Source organism: Leptopilina heterotoma, unplaced genomic scaffold (genome assembly GCF_015476425.1).
Source record: "Leptopilina heterotoma isolate Lh14 unplaced genomic scaffold, ASM1547642v1 Lhet_68, whole genome shotgun sequence".
NCBI lineage: Eukaryota > Metazoa > Arthropoda > Insecta > Hymenoptera > Figitidae > Leptopilina > Leptopilina heterotoma.
The window spans coordinates 5698424-5721194 of NW_025111157.1; the positions used below are offsets into that span (position 1 = coordinate 5698424).

Here is a 22771-nt window from a genome sequence, read left to right on the forward strand (position 1 = left end):
AAAAATTTGATTAAATTCTTTATGAGAATTGAAATATTTTTAATACAATTTCAATTGAATTCCTCGAAAAAATTCAATTATTTTTTAAATATTTAATACAACTTTTCGCAGAAATTTATTTTAAAAGGATTTTAATAAAGTTTTGAGAGAATTTATGAGAATTGAATTATTTTTATTATTAATAAAATTCTTCGTAGGAATTCAATTATTTTAAAGAATTTTATTAAAATTCTTGGCAAAAATTTTATTATTTTTAAAAACTTTAATAAAATTCTTTAAAAAAAACAAATTTAATTAAATATTCTGCAAAAATTTAATTCCTTATTTAAATAATAAAATTCTTCGCAGAAATTCAATTATTTTGACAAATTTTGGTAAAATTCTTTTTAAGAATTCACTTATTTTTAATAGGTACAATTCTAATCAAATTCTTACCAAGATTTCAATTATTTTAACAGTTAATAACTTTTTTCGAAAGAATTAAACTATTTAAATAAATATTAATTATAACATTCTGCGCAGGAATTCAATTATTTTGAAAAATTTTGATTAAATTCTTTATGAGAATTGAAATATTTTTAAGACAATTTTAAATGAATTCTTACGATTTTTACCAAGATTTCAATTATTTTCATAACAAATTACTTTCTTTATAAAGAGTTTAATTATTTAAAAAAATTATAATAACATTTCTCGAAAAAATTCAATTATTTAAATAAATATTAATTATAACATTCTTCGCAAAAATTCAATTATTTTCCAAAATTTTGATTAAATTCCTTATAAGAATTTTTTAATAGTTTTAATATTAATTTAATTAAATTTCTCTAGTAAAAATTAACTTATTTTTAAATTTTTCACAAGAAATTTTATTAGGATTTTGAAAAATTTGCATAAGTTTCTTTATAAGAATTCAATTATTTCAGATTTAAAATTATAAGAGAAATAAAATAGAAAATAAGACAAATATTTTTAATTGAAAACAATTTGGTTTAATTAATTTTTGCTTTTTTTAATCTTCAAAGCATTAAATTAGAATTTCTTTAATTTTAAAATTGAAAACATTAAAAAGAAAAATTATAAAAAAATTAGGAAACAAATAGCAAACAAAAGAACTAATTACTGCTAAGCCACAGATTATCGAAATACAACGATTATTAATTCTGATTTTTTAAAGAATTTTGCAAATAATTAAATAATCGCATAAAATTTTATTTTTGGTTTGGATAATTGTTTTTTATAATTTACTTAAAATAAATTTCAATAGGAAAAGGTACGAAAAAGGTAAATAAAAAGTAGTTTTATTTTTATCTATTTTCCGTTTTTATTCGCTATATATTTAAATTACAAGGCATTGGAAAATTAAAGATGAACAATATTTTTAGTGCAGTCTATCTAAAAAAAAATATGTTATTTATCTTTGAAATATCGTATTTCTAATAAGGTACACTTTGCTTTTTATGAAGCAATTCATTTCTCTTTTATTCTCGAAAATACAATTTATTTTCAAGTACTAAAAAACAAAAATTTTGTTTAAAAAACAAAAAAGTTATTAAACCTATAAATTGTAAAGTACAATTATAGAAATAGTACTAATTCAAATGGTTTCCTTGTAATTTTTCAAAAAAAAAGTATTGAAAAATAATTTATTACAAACTTAGAATATAAAGAAAGTTTTTCTTTTGACCGAAATAGTAAAAATAATAAATAATTTTCGGTGTCATTTCTTAACATTAGATTTGAATACCAATTATTCAAAAGTATAAAAAATAGATTTTTCAAAAAGGAATGGTTAAAAAAATTATTACTTTTTCTATAATTCTTTCTCTTTGTCCGTAGAAGTCGATTTTTTTTACAATAAGAAATTTATGTCTTGTTTTTCAAATAGTCGAAAATGTTCTTAATTAAATTGTCAAGAAAATTTGAAGAAATAGTCTTTTCGCAAAAATAATTTTATAAATTATTAATTATCAATTATCAATATAACTATAGAATATTTAGTTAACAGTTAACGATAAATTGTAATAAATTACATAGTTGAGAATAATTTCTAAACTAATTATTAATGAACTTAACAGTTATTTTTTTAATAAATTTAATAATTATTTAAATACTTTGATAATTTTATAAATATTTAAATAATTCGATAATCAATTCAATGTATAAATAATCAAATAATTACAATATTAAAAGTTACAAAAATTATTTGAATACGTTTGGAAAAATTTCGAACGTTCAAGTGAACGATTTTTTTTCAATCTAATCATTTTCATAGATTTGTCACCGAAGTAAAAATGAAAATCAAATTCAATTTTGAAACTAAAAATTATGTTTTAATACGTAATGTAAAATTATAATTCGAAACTATAAATTCGAAAAATAAATTCATTTGAACGTTCAGATCTTTAAGAACATATTTGAATAATTTAATAATAAGTTAATTAAATGATTATTTAAATAATCGAACAATATTTTTACTCTCCCTAAAATTTTGTAGAAACCTACAAATTTTAGGGAGAATAAAAAAAATTGATTTATAAATTTAATTTATTTGTTTTGAGAAAAATCGAAATTTAATTTGTAAACTTCCTTAGAAATGTGAATTGTTATTGTTTAGCAGAAGAAAGGCATTTTTCGTTGATAATTGCAGGTACATTAAATGGGTAAATTGTTTAAATTGACTTAATTAGTTAAATTAGATACGATATGTGGCGTATCAATAAATATTAATAGAAAATATAAAAACTTGCTTGATACCGAGTCTTTGGCTCCCAGTAATTATCATCGAACGAAGGCACTGGTTTATTAGTTTTTCCTTTTTTAAAAAAGTAAAATCTGACCAACATCAATGAATTAAAAAAAAAATGTCTTATCATATCAAGGCCACTGATTTACTTCGTCAATTTGACGAATAACAAAATATTGTTGATTTCTCTTTCAAAAATATTAAATAATTTGAATGAAACTGAAGTATTTTTAAAAACGAAAAGGAATTTTTTTTCAAGTGAATTCATCTTTAAGTTCACAAATTTCTTCCAAAAAATCATTTAGATAAATGATTTAAATTTGAAGCTAACATAATAAATATTGTCTTCTTTTTTTTCTTCCGAATTAACTTTTTCTTAGAAGACAGTTAGCAATTAGGCAAAAAGAATAAATATCGTTTGACTTTTTCGTTTCTAAAAAATTACGAACTTCAGGATGATTAATTTGAGAGAACGATAATTAAGTTCTCGTTGGTAAGTAAATAACTAATTTTTTTTTCTCTATCTCAAAGCGTACATTTGTGGTTTTCTTTGATTAGGTTGATAGTTAGTTTTTTGTACTGGACTTACCCTACGTGGTTTATCATTTCCAGGGATATTTGTTACTATTTCACTTGAATTAACTTGAACATTTGAATTATGTCCCAATGACGATGTTGACGATGTTGTTGATGTTTCATTTCTCTTGCGAAATTTCGTGGAATATTTATAAAAATCAGACATCTCAAATGGTTTGGTAACTTCACGATATGGCTGATATTTACCCTGTTGAACAATCGTGTGATTTGTCGGTGAATTAAATGACGTTAATATTGGATCATTTCCATTATCAAGTGTTGATGGTTTTGATTCAGCTGGTATTTCAAGGACTTTTGGCCTCTCGTGATAATGATTTTGTGACAATGATGAATAATTGCATTGCGATGATTGCTCGTCGAGTGGCAATTCTCTTGGTCGACGTGGTGGTGGTGGTTGTTCATTTTCACGAATTATTATTGGAATTTCGGATGATTGTGATAATAATGATGATGAGGAGGAGGATAATAGTGATGTTGAGGGTGGTGGTGGCGGGGGAGGTGGTGGATGACTATTTTGTGATGGTCGACGTACGAGATTTGGAATAAATGATCCTGATGGTGAAATTGGAATTATATTTGGACTGCAACGTGAATCGAGTGATGTCTCATACCATTCTTTCTCCTTTCCCTTTCGACTTAAATTGTCAGCCTGATCTCTCTCGCTTAAATCGTGACCAGCGTGCCATGTTTCAACGCTGCCTAATGATTGCGTGCGAATTAGGATTCTATTCGATGGCGTGTGTTCCGATGAATTTATTGGGACCTGAGAAGGAAATTTAGAATTTTTAATAATAATTTGCACCAAAATTCAAATTTCTAAAAAAGGAACAAAAAAAAATTTTAAAGTTGATCGTACAGAACTTTAGGGACATTAATTATCAAGATTACAAGTATTTACAGAAAATTTTAATTAATTTATGTTAATTAAATAATTTGAGTTGCATGATTGGTTACCTCCACGTGGTGCATCTCGGAAACAATGTCATTGAAATGTTACATTATTTTTAATTACTTTTTAGTTTAAATAAATAATAGAATCAAATGTTATTATCAGTTTCGATGAAATTGGCTAAATACCAATCACTTTTGAATTGATACAATCGGCATAAATAATTCAGGATTATTTATCAAATTTATTTATTATAATTATCTAGTTTTCAAAATAAATTCTACTTTTACGCGAAAGTTTCTAAAAAATCAAAACATAGAAAATTGTAAATGAAAAGGAAATAAAAAGGTAAAATGAACTATTTTCTCACCTGTGATGAATGCTGTCGCGGTAGAATAATATTTTTCGATCCCGACGCAACAGTATTGTAGCGAGTTTGTATTTCCGGATTTGGATAATATTGTGAATTCGTTTGCTTTCTTCGATCGAGACTTCCAAAACGATCGGCATTCTGCTCCTCGGGACAGAAGACAATTTCATCGTCGAGTCTCATCCAGTAGCCAGGCGGAAGGTAAGTGTCAACATTTGGTTGCATTGCCGAATGATGCTTTCTCTCGATACCGCCAATTGTTGCATGATCTCGCTCACGACGATGACGCAATGGCGCTTTTCCATAAGATTGATAGTCAATCGTCTGCTCATATCGCGATGGTGAATTGTATTCACTCTCGTAATATTGCGTTTGAACCATACGACGTTGAGAGTCATTATCCAAATGCCTGAGAATTGATTTCTCCGAATATGATGGACTGTGCATTTCGAGTTTTTGCATTTGCATCTGTCGATATTGCCTCTCCTCCTCGGTAAATGTATTTGGAACGGGACGATACGGTCGCTCTACGTCCTGATAAAAATTCTGTCTCAATGGACTTGTACTTGCGCCCTGTGAATATGTACGAGAGCGAAATTGATCGGGTAGAATATAAACATTGTTATTCACGTTCACGTCGTGTTCGTGAAATTTGGTATTATTTCGTCTCACGTCCACTGGACTCGCGGCAATGTAATTTGTACGATTTTGATTTGAATTACTCGAGGAACCCGGTTGCATGAACTGATGAGTGTCGTGCTCTTGAAATTCTCGTGAATAAACATTGTAATTGTGCTCGGGACCCAAGGGACTTAGACTTATTCCACCTTGGTCTTGTAAACTTCCTCTTACTTCGTGTTTTATGCTCTTCTCTCGTCCTTTGGAATTAAAATTCGTGGAATTAATATATAAATACGTATAATTAATATAGTAATTCGTACAATTAGAGGGTTGCCACAAACAATGTAATTTTGTTTTTCCCTGATTTCCAGACAAAATTTTCACTTTTTCCCTGACCCTGAAGAATATTTTGATTCACTCCAAAAATTATTAGATACTCAAAAAAAAAAATGTTCTATTACATTTATTCACGAATTTCTTTAATTGGAAAATTATTCTAAAACATCAATAACTTCTTTTTTCAATAAATATTTAATCATTATCATTTTTCCATAGGAATTAAAATTTTAATTCAAACCTATTGAAATTAACAACTTTTCAAAATTTAATTGTAAAACATGAGGAAATAGATCACTCCGAGTCTTCGACTCGGAGTAATCTTTTCCTTCATGTTTTAAAATAAATTTAAGATGACAGAGTGATAAAATCATTATTTTATAAGAATATTGTATAAAAATATTTTTATAAGAATATTATAACTATAAATTCAAATTTTCAATGATTTTAATTTGAACCCTTTTCAAAATTCAATTATTTCTAAAAATTCAAGCTATAATGCTTTTAATATTCAATTATAATTTAAAATTTTAAGTAAAATTCATTTTTTAATCAATTTTTTATGAAAAACTTTCGAGAATTGAATTCTTTAAATACAAAAATAATTTATTAAATAATTGAATATTTCTTAAAATTTCCCTGACTTTTCCCTGAATTTCCAGACCTGTGGCAACTCTGAATTAATATTTAGACTGGTTAAGAAGCAAAAATACCTAAATTATCCAGAGGTGGTCGAGGTTTCTTCGTCCGATGCTTCGAATTATGGGAGAGTGATTGTGAATTTTGAAAATGAATGCCTTGAGTGTGTCGTGCCGAGGAGCCATGACTTTGCCTGATAAAATTGAGACAAACATCAATATCTTGAAGTCTCTGTTTGCTTTGCTGATAAATTAGTCGATGTTTCCTTCGTACAGCTTTGTTTTCCGTCGAGTCGTTTATTATCGCCAGGGCAGCTTCTTGAATTCCAATTTGTACTTGACGTTCTAACTCCAATTTTGATTCCTCCTAAAAATAAGGGACGAATTAGAAACGTAAATAGGAAAAAATGTAAATAAAAATTCCTACAAAATAAAGGACGAATTACAAACGTTTATAGGAAAAATTGTAAATAAAAATTCCTAGAAATAAAGAACGAATTACAAACGTAAATAGGAAAAATTGTAAATAAAAAATTACAAATTGCATAAAAAATTCAGAAAATTCTAAAAACAGAAAAAAATAGAAAAATAGAATAAATAAAGGAAAAAAATAGATTTTTGGCATGTTTTTTTTAAACTTACGGCTTCGTTTGTCTTTAATTTATTTATCATATTCTGAGGATAGGTGAACGATGTTCCAACACGTTTGCGGAATGTTGGAGGGCTTTCTCCCGGCTCGAGGGGAATTTCCGGTGGCAGAACACCTGTCAATTCTGCTTCCTCGATACATAGGGTCTTCAACTCATTATTCTTCTGAGCGAGCTTGTCTTGAAGTGCCTCTCGACGTTGACGAAGCCATTGCAGCCTGCTCGAAAATGACTCGTCTGTCGATGGCCCTGACACGCCCTCGGTTCCTGCCATCACTATATTAATAACAATAAGAGAAACTCCATTATTTCTTGTAAAATTCATTCATTAAATTCAATTTAGATGTTTCGTTTCAAATCGTAGTCTAAGAAATTCGACTAATTGTATACAATCAAATGTTATTACAGCCATAATATATATAAATAATAATAACAATAATAGTAATGATAATAATAATAATAATAATAATTAATAGTAACAATAATAACAAGAATAGTAATTAGAAATAATAGTTAATAGTAATAATAATAATAATAATAATTTCGAATAACAAAACAAGTTCCTGAACCGTTATACAAAAAAAATTATAAGAATAATAATAAATTAACTTACCCATATTCTTAGCCCACTTTATGACAACTTCCAAATTTGTATTGTTGTTAAATAAACATTAATTTATAAAGAATTTAATTCTTTATACACTTCTTTTGTACTATGACATTGTTGATCATGATAAAAATAAGGATTATTCCCAAATTCTCTTCAATACTTCTCCATTGTTTGTTTTGATTTTTTGGAACTCACTTTGAACATATTTTTATTAATTTCACTGGTAATAACTATTGTAAAATGATAATTATTTATTTATTTATTAAAAAACAAAAACGAAAAAATGATCGAAAACGTCAAAGGGCGTTGAGGTTACTTTGTTTTATAATTCCTTATTTCCTTTTGAATACGGTTTAAAAATTGAAATTTGGCAAGATAAATGAGAATGCATGTTTTAATGAAATTGAAATAATAAACAAGGAGATCATTTCTAATCTTTAAATAAAAGAAAAATATAAAAAAAAATATAATTAAATTCACTCCACCTTTTTATGACGCGTCCCTGATTAGAGGTTAGGTAACTTGTTACATACTCGTGAAGTTAGTTAACAAACGTGGTATCTCATAAAAAAAGTTACTTTTTTCTAGGTCATTTTTTTTACATTTGACCAAGAGCTTTTTGAATTATTTACTGAATATGAATTTTGAATTTTTTATTGTTGTTTTTGTGCGTAAAATTGTTTAATTTCGACTGTTATTAATCATTTTTCGGGTGGAATAATACTTTTTTTTAAATTAAAAAAACATAGTCGACGTACTTCACTCCGTGTAACAGATTTTTTTATACTATTGTTGCCAACCTTCGCGGGGAATTTAAATAAGAGGTCAGATTTTAGATATAAGACAAGAAGAACTATTTATTAGTCAACTTGTTGACTTTATCTTTTTTTCTACCGAAAACTATACTGTGATATAATTTTAAATCAAAATTTATTTCATTTATTTTAATAAGTTTAATAATAAAATTCCGTTTTTCAAAAATTGGTAAGTAGTGCCAACTGTTATAGTTCTCCGCCATCTTTGTTAGAAGTCATAACCTAAAAAAAAAGACAAAACGTCAAACGTCAAAGACTCAAAGTGAACAAAAATCGCAATTGTTTTAATGAAACAATTGCATTATATATTGATGATAATTGAAACAAATAACATTTAACAATGCAAGAATCAACGGTAAAGTGAAAAAAGAAGTGTTAAGCTTTCTTGTTTAATAAAGTATTGATATATAACGAGATGAATATCTGTAGACATTTACGTCAGTTTTGATGTCCGAGATATATCTCTTGATATCAGGGTCCAGGTTCGTGACTGTTAAGGCCTGTTAAGTGAATAAGTGTTGATAAGTGACTACTAATTTAACTCTTTATTGTGGTTATTACAGCGACCTAAAAATCAAGAAATTGTTTCGATACTTGTGTGTTTCTTGTGTTTTAAGACATTGAACAAAATTTTAGAAGATTGCTAATCCTCATCATGAATCATTGTCAATAATTGCCTCTCCAGTGATAAAAAAAATAATTGAATAATCATGTTTTGGTAGCTGACGCAATTAACATGAAACCACACCGTGAAGAAATGGATGAGGAACATCCTGTCAGAGAGGCTAATAAGATTTGTGGGGTCTGTGGTGATCGTGCTCTTGGATACAATTTTAATGCAGTCTCCTGCGAAAGTTGTAAGGCCTTTTTCAGAAGGAACGCTCTTCGAAAAAAGGTATTTGCCTCTTGAAAATGATTATTTATTAAAAATTAAAAATAAGTTTAAATCAAATTGTGACTTGAAAATATAATAACAAAAAATTAAAGTTAAACATGTATGTAAATAAGTATATAAGTACTAATAATTTTACATATTACAATTACAATAATTTTAATTACAATATTTAAATTGTAATAATATTTAAATTACAATAATATTTAAATTAATTTTTAGGACTTTCGCTGCCCTTTCACGGAGAATTGCAATATTTCTCCAGTAACTCGTCGTTTCTGTCAAAAATGTAGACTCGACAAGTGCTTTAATATAGGAATGCGAAAGGAATACATAATGTCCGAGGAAGACAAAGTATTGAAACGACAGAAAATTGAGCAAAATCGTGCAAAAAAGCGACCAAATCGCGACGGTTTGAAAGTGACAAAAATGAAGAAAGAATCAATGGACGAATTGAATTTCGATAATGATACATCGGCTTCAATTGCTTCGGTAGTCTCAACAGGTTCAACAATCACAGAAACATATTTTTGGGAATCCGACCGAAAATACACAGATCTCGACGCAAATCGACAGTCAGTTATTGATAGTATGAGTCCAGTACCTGCAGCAAGTGTTCCAAGTCCTTTGAGTCCTCCGGAAAATTTAGATATCGCTGGTTCGAAAACTCTCGAAATGTTAAAAGATTCATACAATTCATCGCCAAGTTATCACGAACTTAGTCCTCGTGCTAATACAAATCAATCCATCAAGATAGTAACACCACATGTTGATAAGAAAACATCACCAGTTCAATGTACGACAGAAGAAAATTTAACTACATCACCAATCAAAGAGAATTTAATAAATAAGAAAATTCAAAACGAAGAGAATGGGAAAATAAAATATTCTGAATCATGTTCCCAATGTACTCCAATCTCATGTTCTAGTAATAGTACCAATAATAATAATAATAATAATCTACCAATCGCAAAGAATTGTCATATAAAAAATTCCAATATTGCCATGAAAATCTCACAGGATCCGGAATTAATTTCAAAAATGGTTAATAATCCGCATTTATTGTCGAAAATATTTATGAATCAGGATGTTTTAATGAAAATTATCACCGATCCAGAGACATTGGGGAAACTTACGGAAAATCCGGATGTATCGCAACTTCTTCAGGAGAATGTCATCGATTCGGAAAATGAAAATATTGAGGTATCAAAGGACGAGATTATTGATCATAATGATCCAGATATTCACGAGAATTGTGATAGTCAGGATATAGATGGGCAAAATAATCAAATTGAAAATCCAATACTAACGAATTTGATTACAAATAATAGTCCGGATGAGGAGAAAATTCATATAGATGAATCGAGCTCGAAAGATTGGAACAAAATGTCAGACGATGTTACCAAAGATGTTCTACAAGAAGTTCAGAGGTAATTTTCTTTCACAGTTATATTCTTGTAAATAGTAAAATTTCAGTAAAATAAAATTCTTTTATTTTAAATTAATTAAAGGAAAATAAATTCTTTTATATTAAATTAAATTCTTACAGATTCAAAATTTAAATAATTCACTTATTAAGTACATAATATTAAATATTCTTGTTTATTATTATTCAAAAATTTTAATAAATTAATTTCTCGAAAGAATACAATTATTTTTAAAAATATTATTTAAATTAAATTATTTTCAAGAATTTGAATATGAATTCAATTATTTTCGACAATTTTGATAAAATTCTTTTAAAAAAATCATTATTTTCAAAATTTTAAATAAAATTCCTTTAAAAAGATCAATTATTTTCAAAAATTCAGATAAGATTCTTTGAAGCAATTGGATTATTTTTATGAATTGTAAAATTCTCCGCAAGAATTCAAATTATTTTCATAAATAATAAAATGTTTCGGAGAAATCAATTATTTTCAATACAATTTTAATAAAATTTCTCGAAAGAATACAATTATTTTTAAAAATATTATTTAAATTCAATTATTTTCAAGCAATTTAATATAAATTCAAATATTTTCAACAATTTCGATGAAATTCTTTTAAAAACATTATTTTAAAAATTTTTAATTAAATTCCTTCAAAAAATTCAATTATTTTAAAAAATTCAGATAAAATTCTTCAAAACAATTGAAAAATTTATTATGAATTGTAAAATTCTCCGCAAGAATTCAATTATTTTCATAAGTAAGATATTTCTTAGCAAGAATTAAATATTTTCATAAATAATAAAATGTTTCGGAGGAATTCAATTATTTTCAATACAATTTTAATAAAATTTCTCGAAAGAATACAATTATTTTTAAAAATATTATTTAAATTCAATTATTTTCAAGTGTTTTAATAAAAATTAAATTATTTTCAACAATTCTGATAAAATTCTTCTAAACAATTCAATTATTTTTATAAATTGTAAAATTTAATTGTTCTCAAAAGTTTTTAATAAAGTTCTTTGTAAACTTCAATTATTTTCAAATTTTCAATTCAAATTATTTTAAAAAATTACATTATTTTTACGAAATTTAATGTAATTCTTAAAAGAATGCATTTATTTACAAAAACTCTAATAAAATTGTTTAAAAGAATTTCATTTTTTATCAATAATTTTAATATGATTTAATAGGACAATTATGAACTACAATTAATAATAAAGACGATTATTTTAAAAACTTAAAAGAAATTCTTAATAAAATTCAATTACTTTTTAAATTTTCAGTAAAAATTATTTGAAAAAACTCCATTATTTTTAAAAAAAATTGAAATAAATTCTTCAAAACAATTTAATTATTTTAAAGAATTTTAGTAAAAATCTTGTTAAGAATTATATTATTACAATTTTAATTACATTTTCTCGAAAGAATTCAATTATTGAAAAAAATGTTGATAATATTCTGGAAATAAATTAAATTATTTTCAAATTTTTTGATAAATACTTTGCAAGAAATCAATGATTTTCAGTATACACTAATTTGAAAATTGAAAACATTTAAAAAGAAAAATTATTTCAAAAGTTAGGAAACTAAAAACCAAACAGCAACTAACTTCAAACTGCGAACAGATTACTGGAATACAACTATTATTAATATAGATTAATTAAATTATAATAACAAATTCTGTGTTCTTTTTGAACGTAAATTTTAATTGTGAAATTTTTCGTTTTTTAGATTGCCAATAACTCCGAATTCGATGGAATCAATTCTTTGCAAAGCGATAAAATTGGAATTTTTTGCATTCTCTTCACTTGGGGCAAATCTGAACAGTCGTGAATTAAACGACTCAGAAAGAGCAAAATTAAACGAATTAATAGTTGCCAGTAAAGCTTTACACGCACCTTTAGACGATGACATTTCGTCTATAATTGGCGATGAATATTTATTCCAGGTAATTATTTTTTTGTTGTTGAAATTTTGACAGAATTAAATTTAATTCGCACTTTTCATTGTTAGCATCTATTTTTGAAGGGAAATATTATTTACAAAAAAATGATAATTAAAGATTTTTTAATTAAATAAAATGTTTTTGAAAATTGAAAAGTTAATTTTAAATTAAATTGGAAAATATAATTTTCTTTCTCTGTTTTAGGGAATTGGGAGTCAATTTGATCCGGCATTGCTTGATGTAATAAATTTGACGGCAGTGGCAATAAGGCGTTTAATAAAAATGTCGAAGAAAATAAGCGCATTTAAAAATATGTGTGAGGAAGATCAATTGGCATTGTTAAAGGGTGGCTGCACTGAAATGATGATTTTAAGATCGGCCATTAATTACGATCCCGATAAGCATGTTTGGAAAATTCCTCACACACAGGAGAGAATGTCAAATATAAAAGTCGACGTTCTCAAGGAGGCGAAGGGCAATTTATTTGACGAGCATACGAAATTTTTCCACTCCTTCGATCCCCAATGGAAGGACGAGAATATTATTTTAATCCTCAGTGCCATTGCTCTTTTCACACCCGAGAGACCGAAAGTTGTTCATTCCGATGTCGTCAAATTGGAGCAAGTGAGGCACTTTTATATTTTAAATTTAAAGAAAATTTAAATTCAAAAAAGAAATTTCAATTTTAATTATTGAACTAAAATTATTATTAAAATTCCAATTTTAGTTATTGAATTAGAATTATTTTTAATATTCCAATTTTAATTATTGAATTAAAATAATTATTAAAATTAGTGAATTAAAATTGAATTTTAATCGCTGTTCTGTGTTTGTTTCAGAACTCGTACTATTATCTTCTGAGACGATATCTAGAAAGCATGTATCCGGGATGCGTGGCAAAGTCAACATTCTTAAAATTAATTCAGAAGATTTCCGAGTTGCACAGATTGAATGACGAAGTTGTGGGTGTGTACTTGAATGTAAACCCATCCAGTGTAGAACCCCTATTAATTGAAATATTTGATTTGAAACAATAATTTATAGTCATCAGAGTCGCACTTCAAATAGTTGAAACGTTCCGTAAAGTAAGTCAAACAACAATTTTTTATATTATTTAAAAAGACAAAATTACCATCATTAGATTTTCTCCATCTTATTTATTTTTTTTTCTCATCATCTATACAATTTAAAATTTCCTACTTTCATTTTCATGGAAAACAAGAAAAGAAATTAAGAAATTAAAAATTAACATTTTTAAATGAAAATTAAAAAATTTCATAACTTTGAATAATTTTCGTACTCGTATTCGTTTTTGTTTTTAAATTTTTTTCAGATTTCTAAATATTTAATTAGTATAAATATTAAAGATCAAAGTTGTTAAAGATTGATAAAAGGAGTTTTTATATATTTTCTTGTTTATATATATAGATAATTAAATTTTATCATAATACGCACTATTGCAAAAAAATAATGTTAATTTTTTAAGGCAGACAAATTTTTTCATCACCATTAAAAATCGAATAGTAATGCAAAAAAAAAGTAAAATAGTGAATTAACTACCTTGGTGAATGAGAGAATGAGTGAAAGAATCGAAATTAAAAAATTGTATTATAATGATTACCGCACTGTAATCAAAAGTTGTGATATCGTCTTATGAAATATATTTTTTTCAAAATATATTTTTAATGACTTTTTTAAATTAGATGATTTAGTTTTAATTTAATTTAATTTTGATAAATTAACTTTTAAACACTTATTTGTGTTTATTTACTTTTATTAAAACAAACACCTTTTTTAGTTTACATTTTTTTGATTTTTATAAATATTCATAAAAAAAAATCTATTGCATAATTTATAATAGAAATATAATTTTCAACTTGGAATGTTAATATAATATTTATATTACACAGGATTCTAATTTTTTTTTAAAAATATTTCTTTAAATGTATAATTTTCTTATAATTATTTTTTGATCTTATTAATAATCAATTCTTTTTTAACATAAAATTTTATCATTTTTTTACAACTTTAATTTCGAAGAATTCATTTCTTAATTGTATATTTTTTTTCAAAATTTCGCAAGGTGAAAATAATAGATATTATAAAAATATATGTAGAAATTTATTTTCGTTTGATATATATTTCTTTTATTTTAGAGGAAAATATATTTTTTTTTGTGATTATTAAATAAATTTAAAAAGTTTAGAAATATTAGCAATTATTACGTTTATAATGATAGATAACGTCTGCATTGTTTTCGTATATTTTTTTAACTGAAGAACAGTTGATTTTTTCCGCTGCAAGATAACAGGCGCCCCAAGCAGACGAGGTCGTTAATAAAAGAAGAGTCGATTCATCGATGATTTGTCCTTTATCAATTTGATCGATAAAGCCTTTTTTCATGAATTTCCATGAATTCCACACCGATCCCACACAAACTATTTTCAATCCACCTTCAGCTAATTTCAGATCCTGTAAGAAGAACAATTTTGTAAGTTTTTAAACAATAGGAATTAATATTATTTTTTATATTTTGATTTTATTATTAATTAATTAATTTATATAGTGAATGTAAATTATTATTTACTAACATTGTGTGCTTTTTTGTAAACAGCTTCGACATGTTTGGCGAGAATTTTACCAGTGTCTTCAAAAAGCAAGAGACAAAGTTGATCAGCCTTTTCGCAGCCAACGACGATTTCCTTGGTGAAGAGGGCGAATTGACTCTTTTGAAATTCACCGTACAAATGCATCAGCATCTGATGTCTCTCTGTCACTTTGAAAAAGTGTTTCATCGCCGACCAAATATAATCAATCGAATATGGAGCTTTCACCAATCCATCGATATCGTCGAACACATATTTGCAAGCTCTGTGCGCTATCCAAAATGCTGTAAGTTTTTTTATTTATTCCTTCTTTCTTTAACCAAAAAAAAAAAAATTTTTGTACTCTCCTGTTTAATAATTAAATTCCCATTTCTTAGAATTGAATCAAATTCCCTCCAGAATTAAAAAAATCGAATTTAATAGAATTCCGCCCAGAATTAAGAAAAAGTTGAATTTTATGAATTTAATAAATAATGAAATATGTAAATTAAAGGAGGAAAGATAATTAAAAAAGAAATGGAAAATGAAGTAAATGTTGAACATTAAACATTTTTAAATTTCTATCAATTGAGCTTAAAAGCGATGATCTTGAACTAATTTCTCTCGCAGAGCGTTCAAGTAATGTGGAGCGAAAATATAATTACCTCCACCCTCATCCCCCATCATGTGACCCCATCCACCGCAACCGTGAGTTGAACCGTCTGAGTTAATTAAAAGTGCATTGCTTCCTGTCCCGGCTATCAACACCACTCCACCATCTGACAAGCCAGTTTTTATACTTCCCAAGGTATCGGAACCGACAAAATAAGCACTTGATGCGTTTGGATATCCTTTTAATAGCGTTTCACTTAACGCCTTATTTGTTTCTTCCTCCTCACAACCACTCAATGTTAAACCCTAGAATAATTTATTGTCTTTCAATAAAATTTCCCTTCATTTTTTTTTATTCCATTTTAATCACTAAAGAACTTTCTTACTTATTATTATTTTTACGTAATATAATTTAATTTTTTAAATATTTTATTTCTCTTAGTTCTTTTTCTGGAATAGAGAATATTTTTATTTTGTTTACTGAAAGAAAAATTAAAAAAAAATGTTTCTGTTTGCAGAAAAAAAAATTACCACACATTCGAAGGGGACAGTTTCTGGTAAATGAAGTTCTTCCTTGGCTTTGTCAATCATACCACTGATTCTTGCAGCTGTTTCTTGCACGCCGAGTGCCTAATGGAAAAATTGAAAAGGGAATTATTAAAGCAACGATTCTGATTGAATCGTCTTCTATTCGAGGACCCTTTATGCAAGCAACGATTTAAATTTAATGACCGAGTTCCTGCCAATCTTGAAAATCATTTCTACCTTAAAAAGAGGTGAGTGCTAAAAATATGCATGCATTTCAACGATAAGCCAGAATAAGTAATTTTAGTCAACTCTTTTTTTCAAAATTATTCCACTTTCCTTTTTTGAAGCAATTTCAAAAATTTTTCCTTTGACTTTTAATTAGTTCAATTAGTAATTTTGCCCATCTATTTAAATTGATAATTTCAATCCTTAATTTCGATCATTAATTTCAATTATTAATTTTAACAATTTAATTTAATTGAGAATTTCAAGTATTAATTTCAATTATTAATTTTAACAATTTAATTTAATTGAGAATTTCAAGTATTAATTTGAATGATTAATTTTACCAATTTAATTTCTTAATTGAGAATTTCAAGTATTAATTTCAATTATTAATTTTACCAATTAATTCTTTTTTAATTGATAATTTCGAATATTAATTTTACCAATCTTTTTCTAATTCACAATTTGAATCATTAATTTTACCAATTTATTTTTTTTATTGATAAATAATCTTCAATTATTAATTCTACCAATTTATTTTTTTTAATGATAATTTCGATTATTAAATTTTTTTTAATTGGCCATTTCAAATTATTAATTCTACTGATTTTTTGAATTGATAATTTCAATTTTGAATTCAAATAACGAATTGAACTAAATTATTCACCGTTTTAAATACATAATTAATTTTCAAAATTGCAATTAATTGTCAAATTCATCTATTAATTGCTCTTATTAATTGAATAATTTAATTTTTAATTTCAAATCGAATTTCCATAATAATTGAAATTATTTACTATCTTTGCAATTATTAAATTTAATGATTGAAATGAAAGATTATTGAATACTTGGCAAAAAATTATAATGCACTTGAAAAAGGTCTCGAGGCTGAATCAATCAGAGACACGATTAATATTATAAATTAAAACGTTTGGATGCATTATTTCATAAACTTACCCAATGATTTGTACCGGGTCCCTTAATTTCCGTCAATTTATTGCCCTCACCGTCAATTACGATTAATGTCGAATGAGTGGCTCCACTGAATTTCAAAAATGATTAAAATTTAAAAAAATGCAAAATTTTCAAAATATGTAGATTCGAATTATTTTGAACTAATTGAATTAACATTTTTACCCCTCGATTCCTCCTAAACAAATTTCTTTTGCTGGCTTTAATGAAAGATCAACAGTATCAATTGATGAATTTATTTTGTCGTTCTCAATTTTTTTATTGGCTTTCTCCTGATTTCTCAATTCTTTTCTTAATTGATTCTCATCGACTTGTGTCTTCATTTCCTTCCCTGCTTTTTTGACTTTGCCTGACATTTTTTCTCCTTGCTTCTATAAAATAAACACAGAAGCAAAATTTTTCTTTAAAGTAAATTTAAATTTAAATTTAAACCCGTATTGTTTGGATAAAAATTTGCAAATTAGATTAAATTCCGCTTATAAACATAGATAACAATGCGGGAGATCAGATTTTTTTTTGAATTTGAATTAACAAGAAAGTATTATTATCCTCATTTGCAAATCGTATTTAAAGATATCGAGAGATTAATTATTATCGATTTTTAACGCTAATTAGTTGAGAAATTGTTAATTTAATCTCAATTTGTATGTTAATTAATATTAATTATTAATTATAAATTATAACAGGAAATTGTAAAAATTTTATTAGTGAAAGACAATTATTTTTTCCAAAAATATGTTTCTATTAAAAAATTATTTATTCTTTGCTAGTAGGATTTTTAAAATCAAAAAGAGAATTGGATTTTTAAAATCAAAAAGGGAATTATAAATTTATTAAAAATGATAGTAGAAATGCAATTTTTGAGAAAATATTGATGGATATTGAAGGAGAGAAATTATGCGAATGATGAAATAATAAAAAATTATCACTTGAAAAATACTCTTCGTAAAAATAATAAGCACCGATGTATCACAGCTCAAACTGACAACACAAGAGACAATGTAGACATTTCTGTTTCAAGTTTGAAACGATAACGTGGTTTATAGTTGAGAAGAATCGACAGTAAAAGAGTGGGAAAAACGGTTTAATGACGTAGTCGACCAACTAATCTCTGTTGAGAGCATTGAGAGTAAAACGGTATCGTTGAGTTAAAATGAAAACTCCATCACATACCAAAATTAATTATACAAGAAGCACGAGTCAAGTGGTATAATAATTATCATCTTGAAATATTTTCTTTTTTCCTATACTAAAACAAAAGTTTTCCATTTTTTAAACAAGGCATTTTTATTTAGTTTTTCTTTCTTTTATTTAAATTAATATTATATTTTTAAAGAAGGTATTTTGAAAGTACTATAAGAAAAACATTTTTGGTTAATTAAACAATATGAAATAATATGAAAATTATATCAATATTAAGTTGAAAATGTCAATATGTCAATTTTACTTTTTGAGGTTAGAAAAACATAAACAATTCGTTGTGTCTCTTTTCTTTATAATATGCGATTATTTTTTATTGATTTTTATTTACCTTCTTCAATTTACTGTAATCCAATTATTAAATAATTACTTTTTAACTTTTTTGATTATTGTTCTAAACATTGTGTGATAGGAGAAACTGACAGAAAGATAAAAACACGAGTTCCTGTCAACATAACCTAAAAATACGAAAGATCTTTTATATTTTTATGTAAATATAAAAAAAAGAGTATTATTTAAATTAAAAAAATTAGTTTTTTAAAAGCGATTGTTTGAAAAAATTATCAAGAATGAAAAATTAAAAACGCGAAAATCGAAATTTCGAAATAAAGTCTACTTTGTTCGGTGGCGCCACCTGTCGGCGATTAAGTCAAGTTCATAGTCGCGAAAGCAAGAAGTCGCGTTTAGTTCTCATTGTTTCAGTCAGTCTCAGTCAATTTTGGCCCGTTGGCCGCACTCTCGACGATGAGGTGCTGAGAGGAGTCTCTTCGTTTCATATTTGCTATCGGCCATTGTCTTCTGACATGGAAACCTATCAAAATGGCAGAAGTCATGCAGATGTTTTTGTTCCTATTTAAGTCGAAATATCGTCGGAAAAGTTTGTTACGCAATTATAAAGGGAACAATGTTTTATCCTGCGCATTATTGTGGCTAGTGATAATTTGGGCGTCGGTGTTACATTGTGCCGTTAATGCAACATCAACGTCAGATTCGCCCTGTGACCTCGACAGTTGTGTCAACGGGGCCTGTGTCAATGGCAGCTGCATCTGCCATGAGGGTTGGCAAGGACCGGCCTGTCAATATTGCGGTGGCAAAGTCAGGTAAAAGACATTTTTTTTAAAAACAAAGAAAAAAAAGACACTGTGTATACATTCTTGACTTTTCAAAACAAAAGCAGTTGTTTTTTCTACTTACCCCCAAAATATTATTTCGTTACTCTGTCTGTTGTTTGGATGTAAAAAAAACTCCTTATAGATCGAATTTGGAAAGTTGCTCCGAATGGTCCAAGTCGACAATCGGTAAAGGAAAGATCGGCTCTCAAGTGCTGACCTCCACTTGATCCACAAAATGGAACGAAAATCCTGTTAGTTAAAGAGTTACTTCCTAACGAAAAAAAAAGAAAAAAAAATGGTAACCATAACCTCTTTGATCGTCAATTCAAATATTGATTCAAATTTCTTGTTGAAAAGGAAATTTTCTTATTTAATAAGGTTATATTTCCGAATTTTGTATTTAAAATCCTATTCTTTTGACAGATTCATTGAGAAATAGATTTATGGTTGTTTTATATACACGTTTTCCGACTTTCTTCCTCGGGGTTTTTATCCGACAAAAATTACCATTTTTTCGCTGTTGTTGTTTGAAGTTTTTTATTGTTCATAAATTCTCATCGAAGGCGTTATAAATCAGATTTATTACCCTCTGAATAAAGGATTGAAAATAATTATTTTCACGTCAAGTTTCCTCTCGTGATTTCTGGTTTATTTTTTACGAATAACAAAATTGAAAATTGTTTCATTTGCATTTTTCTAATTCGAAACATTTTATATCTAAGTCAAGTAATGAGACTTTTTTTCCAAAGGCAAAAATTGTATAGTATTTATTTTTGAATTAAAAAGAATAAAGAGATATGTTGAGCAATTTTTCAAAGTGAAAAAAATGACCTCTCTCACAAATGATGTCTTGCTTTTAATGATCGATTTAGAATGTATCCCGTGTCTTGTGTCAAGTTCAGCGAGGTATCGCGTTTTCTTTTTAGGTCGTTGTACGACGAACATCGTATCCTCGGCATGTAATAAATGTATTCTCGACGCCTGTGAGACAAGCATTGAATAAACGATGCGATTGCTCCTTCGAAAAAACTTAGCAGCATCTTTAATTTATTTAGTTGTAAAAAAGAAACAATATTACTTGACAAATATTTAGGAATATTTTTCAAATTTTTTTTAAGTGACAGTATTGAAGTTTATTATTATAAGTGAAGTCGAGACGATGCGGACCCCGATTAGTGGATAGGTCTGTTTATTGAATCAAAGTCGATTACTTTCACAAACTAGCAAGTGCTAACAAAGTCTGGCCAATTAACTCGAACTGCCAATTTAACGGAAATTGAATTTTAAAATAGAAAAAAATTATAATTAACCATTTTTTCGAATAACGAAAATTTGATTTTTCTTTTTCAGACGCAGTAATGATATAACAATGAATTAATAATTAATTAACAATGAATCAATAATTAATTAACAATGAACCAATAATGAATTAACAATGAATCAATAATGAATTAACAGTCAGGGTTGCTACAAGTCAGGGAATTCAGGGAAAAGTCAGGAAAATTAGAATTTGTCAGGGAAAAGTCAGGGATTTTTGTTAAAAGTAATGGAAAAAATTAAATCTTTAGAATTTATAAGAAAATTCTGAATTATTGTGTCTTTTTTGTTTGTCTCATAAACTATGAAATTAACAAGAATAAACTCAATTATGTTCAGAAATTTTTTTAAATTCTCGTCAAAATTTCAATTATCTTTACAAATAATAGAATTCTTCTCCAAAATTTAATTATTTTCAAAAAATTTAATAAAATTCTTGTCAAAATTTCAATTATTTTCAAAAATTTCCCTCATTTCAATTATTTTTAACATCTATTTTAATAAAATTTCCAAAAGATTTCTATTATTTAAACAAAATTTTAATAAAAATTTAACAGCAATTCAATTACTTACCAATTTTTTTTTTATAAATTTCTTCGTATCAATTCAATTATTTAAAATTTTTTTAATGAAGTTTTTTGAAAGAATTCAAATATATAAAGAGAATTGAAAATAATAGTCTGAAAAATTCAATTATTTTGAAAAATTTGAATAAAATTCTTTTAAAAATTCTATTATTTTAAAAACTGTTGACAAAATTGACAAGAAAAATTCTTTACAAGATTTAGTTCATAAAATTGAAATTATAATAAAATTTTCCTATACAATTCAATTATTTTCACAAATAATACATTTTGGAATTATGGGAATTCAATTATTTAAAAAAAATTGAATAAAATTGTTCGTTAGAAATCAAATATTTTCTTTCTTGAGAATTCAATTATTTTTAAAAATTTTGATAAAATGCTTTATAAATTTGAAAAATTATAATAAAATCGGTCATAGAATACAATTATTTTCGTAAAATACAACATTCTTTCTAGAAATACAATTATTGTCAAAAATGTTTGTAAAACTCCTTGAAACAATTCAATTATTTTCGTAAAAAATAAAATTCTTCTAAACAATTCAATTATTTAAGAAATTTTAATAAAATTCTTCCCGAGAATTCAATTATTTTCAAAATTTCCAATAAAATTCTTTAAAAGAATCCAATTATTTTGAAAAATTTAAATAAAATTCTTTAGAAAAATTCAATTACTTTCAATACATTTTTAATTACATTTCTTGAAAGAATTTAATGATTTTTAAAAATTTTAATGAAATTCTTGTTAAGAATTAAATTATTTTCATAAAAAGTAAAATTCTTCCTTGGAACTCAATTATTTTTAATACAATTTCGATAAAATTGCTCGAGAAAATTCAATTAGTTCCAATTTAAATAAAATTCGTCACAAGAATATTGAATTATTTTCATAAGTTTTAAAATTCTTTTGAAGAATTCAATTATTTGAAATACAATTTTAATAAAATTTCTCTAAAAATTCAATTATTTTCAAAAATCTTAAAAATATTCTTCACAAGATTTCAATTATTTTCAATTATTAATTTAATTAAATTCCTGGAAAGAGTTTCATTATTATTAAAAATTTTAATGAAATTCTTCTCAAGATTTCAA

General features: G+C 26.0%; 4 protein-coding genes across 10 annotated transcripts in view; 2 read left to right on the plus strand and 2 right to left on the minus strand.

Moving 5' to 3' along the window:
• Window positions 1–2517: 2517 nt before the first annotated feature.
• On the minus strand, window positions 2518–7988 carry LOC122510469. Of its 2 annotated transcripts, XM_043625144.1 has the most exons (6): window positions 7940–7985; window positions 7458–7648; window positions 6840–7120; window positions 6273–6564; window positions 4603–5480; window positions 2518–4106 (listed from the first exon to the last, which is right to left on the minus strand). In XM_043625144.1, exons 2-6 carry the CDS (start codon window positions 7459–7461, stop codon window positions 3267–3269), a joined length of 2295 nt encoding a protein of 764 aa, XP_043481079.1. In that variant the 5' UTR covers window positions 7462–7648; window positions 7940–7985; the 3' UTR covers window positions 2518–3266. The 2 variants fall into 2 exon arrangements, with proteins under 2 accessions (XP_043481079.1, XP_043481078.1); XM_043625143.1 differs by having other exon boundaries at window positions 7458–7988.
• Window positions 7989–8478: 490 nt separating this feature from the next.
• Window positions 8479–14221, plus strand: LOC122510190 (nuclear hormone receptor HR96). Its single transcript, XM_043624651.1, has 5 exons — window positions 8479–9164; window positions 9384–10591; window positions 12329–12545; window positions 12747–13166; window positions 13382–14221. The coding sequence occupies exons 1-5, from the start codon at window positions 9006–9008 to the stop codon at window positions 13577–13579; spliced, it is 2202 nt and encodes a 733-aa protein (XP_043480586.1). The 5' UTR covers window positions 8479–9005; the 3' UTR covers window positions 13580–14221.
• Window positions 14222–14646: 425 nt separating this feature from the next.
• On the minus strand, window positions 14647–20043 carry LOC122510192 (N-acetyl-D-glucosamine kinase). 5 transcript variants are annotated; one of them, XM_043624656.1, is made up of 7 exons: window positions 19859–20043; window positions 17630–17835; window positions 17450–17534; window positions 16271–16369; window positions 15793–16045; window positions 15134–15432; window positions 14647–15014 (listed from the first exon to the last, which is right to left on the minus strand). In XM_043624656.1, exons 2-7 carry the CDS (start codon window positions 17818–17820, stop codon window positions 14754–14756), a joined length of 1188 nt encoding a protein of 395 aa, XP_043480591.1. In that variant the 5' UTR covers window positions 17821–17835; window positions 19859–20043; the 3' UTR covers window positions 14647–14753. The 5 variants fall into 5 exon arrangements, with proteins under 5 accessions (XP_043480591.1, XP_043480590.1, XP_043480589.1 ...); XM_043624655.1 differs by lacking the exon at window positions 19859–20043 and adding an exon at window positions 18996–19145; XM_043624654.1 differs by lacking the exon at window positions 19859–20043 and adding an exon at window positions 18394–18538.
• Window positions 19357–22771, plus strand: part of LOC122510191 (attractin) — a 37067-nt gene continuing 33652 nt past the window's right edge. Inside the window, exon 1 of one of the 2 annotated variants that reach the window (XM_043624652.1) lies at window positions 19357–19764. In XM_043624652.1, coding sequence (XP_043480587.1) covers window positions 19484–19764 — 281 coding nt within the window. In that variant the 5' untranslated portion in view covers window positions 19357–19483. The remainder of the gene's footprint in view (window positions 19765–22771) is intronic. The other variant, XM_043624653.1, reaches the window with a different exon arrangement.

Bases quoted from the DNA above. Each gene is read 5' to 3' on its own strand.
- LOC122510469 (XM_043625143.1), bottom strand. The intron at 6,565-6,839 runs GTAAGTTTAAAA...CCTTATTTTTAG, and splicing joins AATTAAAGACAAACGAAGCC to GAGGAATCAAAATTGGAGTT. The intron at 4,107-4,602 runs GTGAGAAAATAG...TTTCCTTCTCAG, and splicing joins CGCGACAGCATTCATCACAG to GTCCCAATAAATTCATCGGA.
- LOC122510190 (XM_043624651.1), top strand. From the start codon at position 9,006: ATGAAACCACACCGTGAAGAAATGGATGAGGAACATCCTGTCAGAGAG. The intron at 10,592-12,328 runs GTAATTTTCTTT...TTCGTTTTTTAG, and splicing joins GTTCTACAAGAAGTTCAGAG to ATTGCCAATAACTCCGAATT. The intron at 13,167-13,381 runs GTGAGGCACTTT...TGTTTGTTTCAG, and splicing joins ATGTCGTCAAATTGGAGCAA to AACTCGTACTATTATCTTCT.
- LOC122510192 (XM_043624656.1), bottom strand. From the start codon at position 17,820: ATGTCAGGCAAAGTCAAAAAAGCAGGGAAGGAAATGAAGACACAAGTC. The intron at 17,535-17,629 runs GTAAAAATGTTA...TTTGAAATTCAG, and splicing joins TGTTTAGGAGGAATCGAGGG to TGGAGCCACTCATTCGACAT. The intron at 16,046-16,270 runs GTAATTTTTTTT...AAATTATTCTAG, and splicing joins CTGTCCCCTTCGAATGTGTG to GGTTTAACATTGAGTGGTTG.